General features: G+C 35.6%; 1 protein-coding gene across 1 annotated transcript in view; it reads left to right on the top strand.

The window, feature by feature from the left end:
• The window catches only part of LOC106876833 (nephrocystin-3), a 96,142-nt gene that overhangs the window by 84,825 nt on the left and 9,387 nt on the right, over positions 1-1,930 (top strand). Inside the window, exon 28 of the mRNA XM_014925551.2 lies at positions 591-716. Coding sequence (XP_014781037.1) covers positions 591-716 — 126 coding nt within the window. The remainder of the gene's footprint in view (positions 1-590; positions 717-1,930) is intronic.

The raw sequence follows: 1,930 nt of genomic DNA, 5'->3' as shown, positions 1-1,930 counted from the left end.
ACGTACGCACAGATTTGACTTCGCCATGTCAACAAACTTCAAAATTGGTAAAAGTTTATCGATTTTTACAGCTATACACGGGTGCCTCTGAGAGAAAAAGTTGGTGAAAATGCAGATAAGGTCATGACAAATCTCCTCCTAAAATTGGAGCGACATGTGTGCTAATTTGTGGACGTGCATAAAGTACAATCACGTACACACACACACACACACACACACACACACACACACATCTCAGCTTTTATAGATATGATAACATCCATCTCCTTTCCAGAATATGAGTGCCATTGGTTCTCAAGAAACTCATCCATTTTTGACAGGATTTGTTTTTTAGTCCTGCTTGCTACCCACATACTTTCTTCATTGGACAAGCACAGGAGAAAACCAGTTTAGTCACTGACTACCTAATCATGACCAGCAACCATATAACATTACATAGTTACCAGTAGCAGATTTTTATCAGCCTGTGATGGAATTGCTCCTGACCTAAGATAAATATGAATATAGTATTTATAATGTTTATGCAAAAGTAGACAATTTGATAATGCTACAACTTTGTAAACCTTGTTACTCTGCTTCCAAATTTCCAGGGCCAGTACAGTCTTGCTGAACCACTTTACAAACAGGCAGTAGATATTCGTGAAAGATCCTTTGGAAAGAATCATCCTGCAGTTGCTACAGCATTAGTAAATCTTGCAGTTCTGTTTTCACAGCAGGTATTAATTTTTGCTTTTGCATGCTTTAACCTTTTAAAATCCAGATCAGAGTTTATTCTTATGTTTCAGTTAAGCCAGCACAGAGCCTTCAACGTAATATTTGAACTAAAAAACAGAGCCCACTAAATTAGAGCAGGGCTTCCATCTTAATGTTTACATTTAGAACAGAGCCCCTTTTCTAGTGTTTTAACTATGCCAAAAGAGAGCCCTCATCATAAGTCAGAAATATTGAAACAAGTTAGATCAAATTTTTTTAATTTTTATTTTTGGATTCTTAAATCTGATGGTGTACAGTACCCAAGGCATGGTTTTCTAAGGAGATTTTGACATAATTTCCTAACTAAGGATTAACTAATTCCTTTATTGATAATAACTAAGCATTTATTTAACTAAGTTATGCAAAAATTGCTTTTGTTGTTGTTTAGTTCCTGGACTGCTTTTAGTGAACATGCTTGTGATCAAAGTCATTCCAGCCATGAACATCACACACTTTTTTTTATAGCTCAGAGACCAAAGTTTGTATTTTTCTGCACATGGTAAATATGACTTAGGAAGATCTAGCTATTATTTCTTGCAGATTGATTCAGGTATGGCTATGTGGTTAAGAAACTAGCTTCCTGGCCACATAGTTTTGAGTTCAGTTCCACTGCATGGGCACCTTGAAAAAATATCTTCCACTAAAGCTTCAGGCTGAGCAAACCCTTGTGAATGGATCTAGCAGATAGAAATTGAAAGAAGCTTGTCATATGTGTGTGGGTGTGAGTGTGTGCATGTGCGCATGCATGCATTTATATATATATATATATATATATAGGTTATGAGCAAAAGTAGTGTCAATTAGACCCAGAGGTTTCATGTAATGCTGAGTAAGTGCTGCGGATAGACCATAGTTAAGTTCCAGGTTCGGTGATTATGTGAATAAGGAGTCCAACGTAGGTTATATATTTGTGTGTGAATATAAGGATTTTGTAATGAGATAAAAACCAAGGCTGTGTATAATATAGAACATTTATAAATAGAATGTCTTACAGCTGTTTCCAGGATATTTATTATATCCCTTCATCGGAGATGGTGTGAGAGGATGGTTAAGCAATAGTTAGTTTACATAAGATAGGAAACAGAGAGTGAATGTAGGGATTTTGTATTTGTAAATCCATTGTTTAGGTAGAATGGATTTTACTCACAAGGTATTGGAATCTAATATGTATACCATA

This window comes from Octopus bimaculoides, chromosome 1, assembly GCF_001194135.2.
Source record: "Octopus bimaculoides isolate UCB-OBI-ISO-001 chromosome 1, ASM119413v2, whole genome shotgun sequence".
Lineage (NCBI taxonomy): Eukaryota > Metazoa > Mollusca > Cephalopoda > Octopoda > Octopodidae > Octopus > Octopus bimaculoides.
This window is presented reverse-complemented; position numbering and strand designations above follow the sequence as displayed.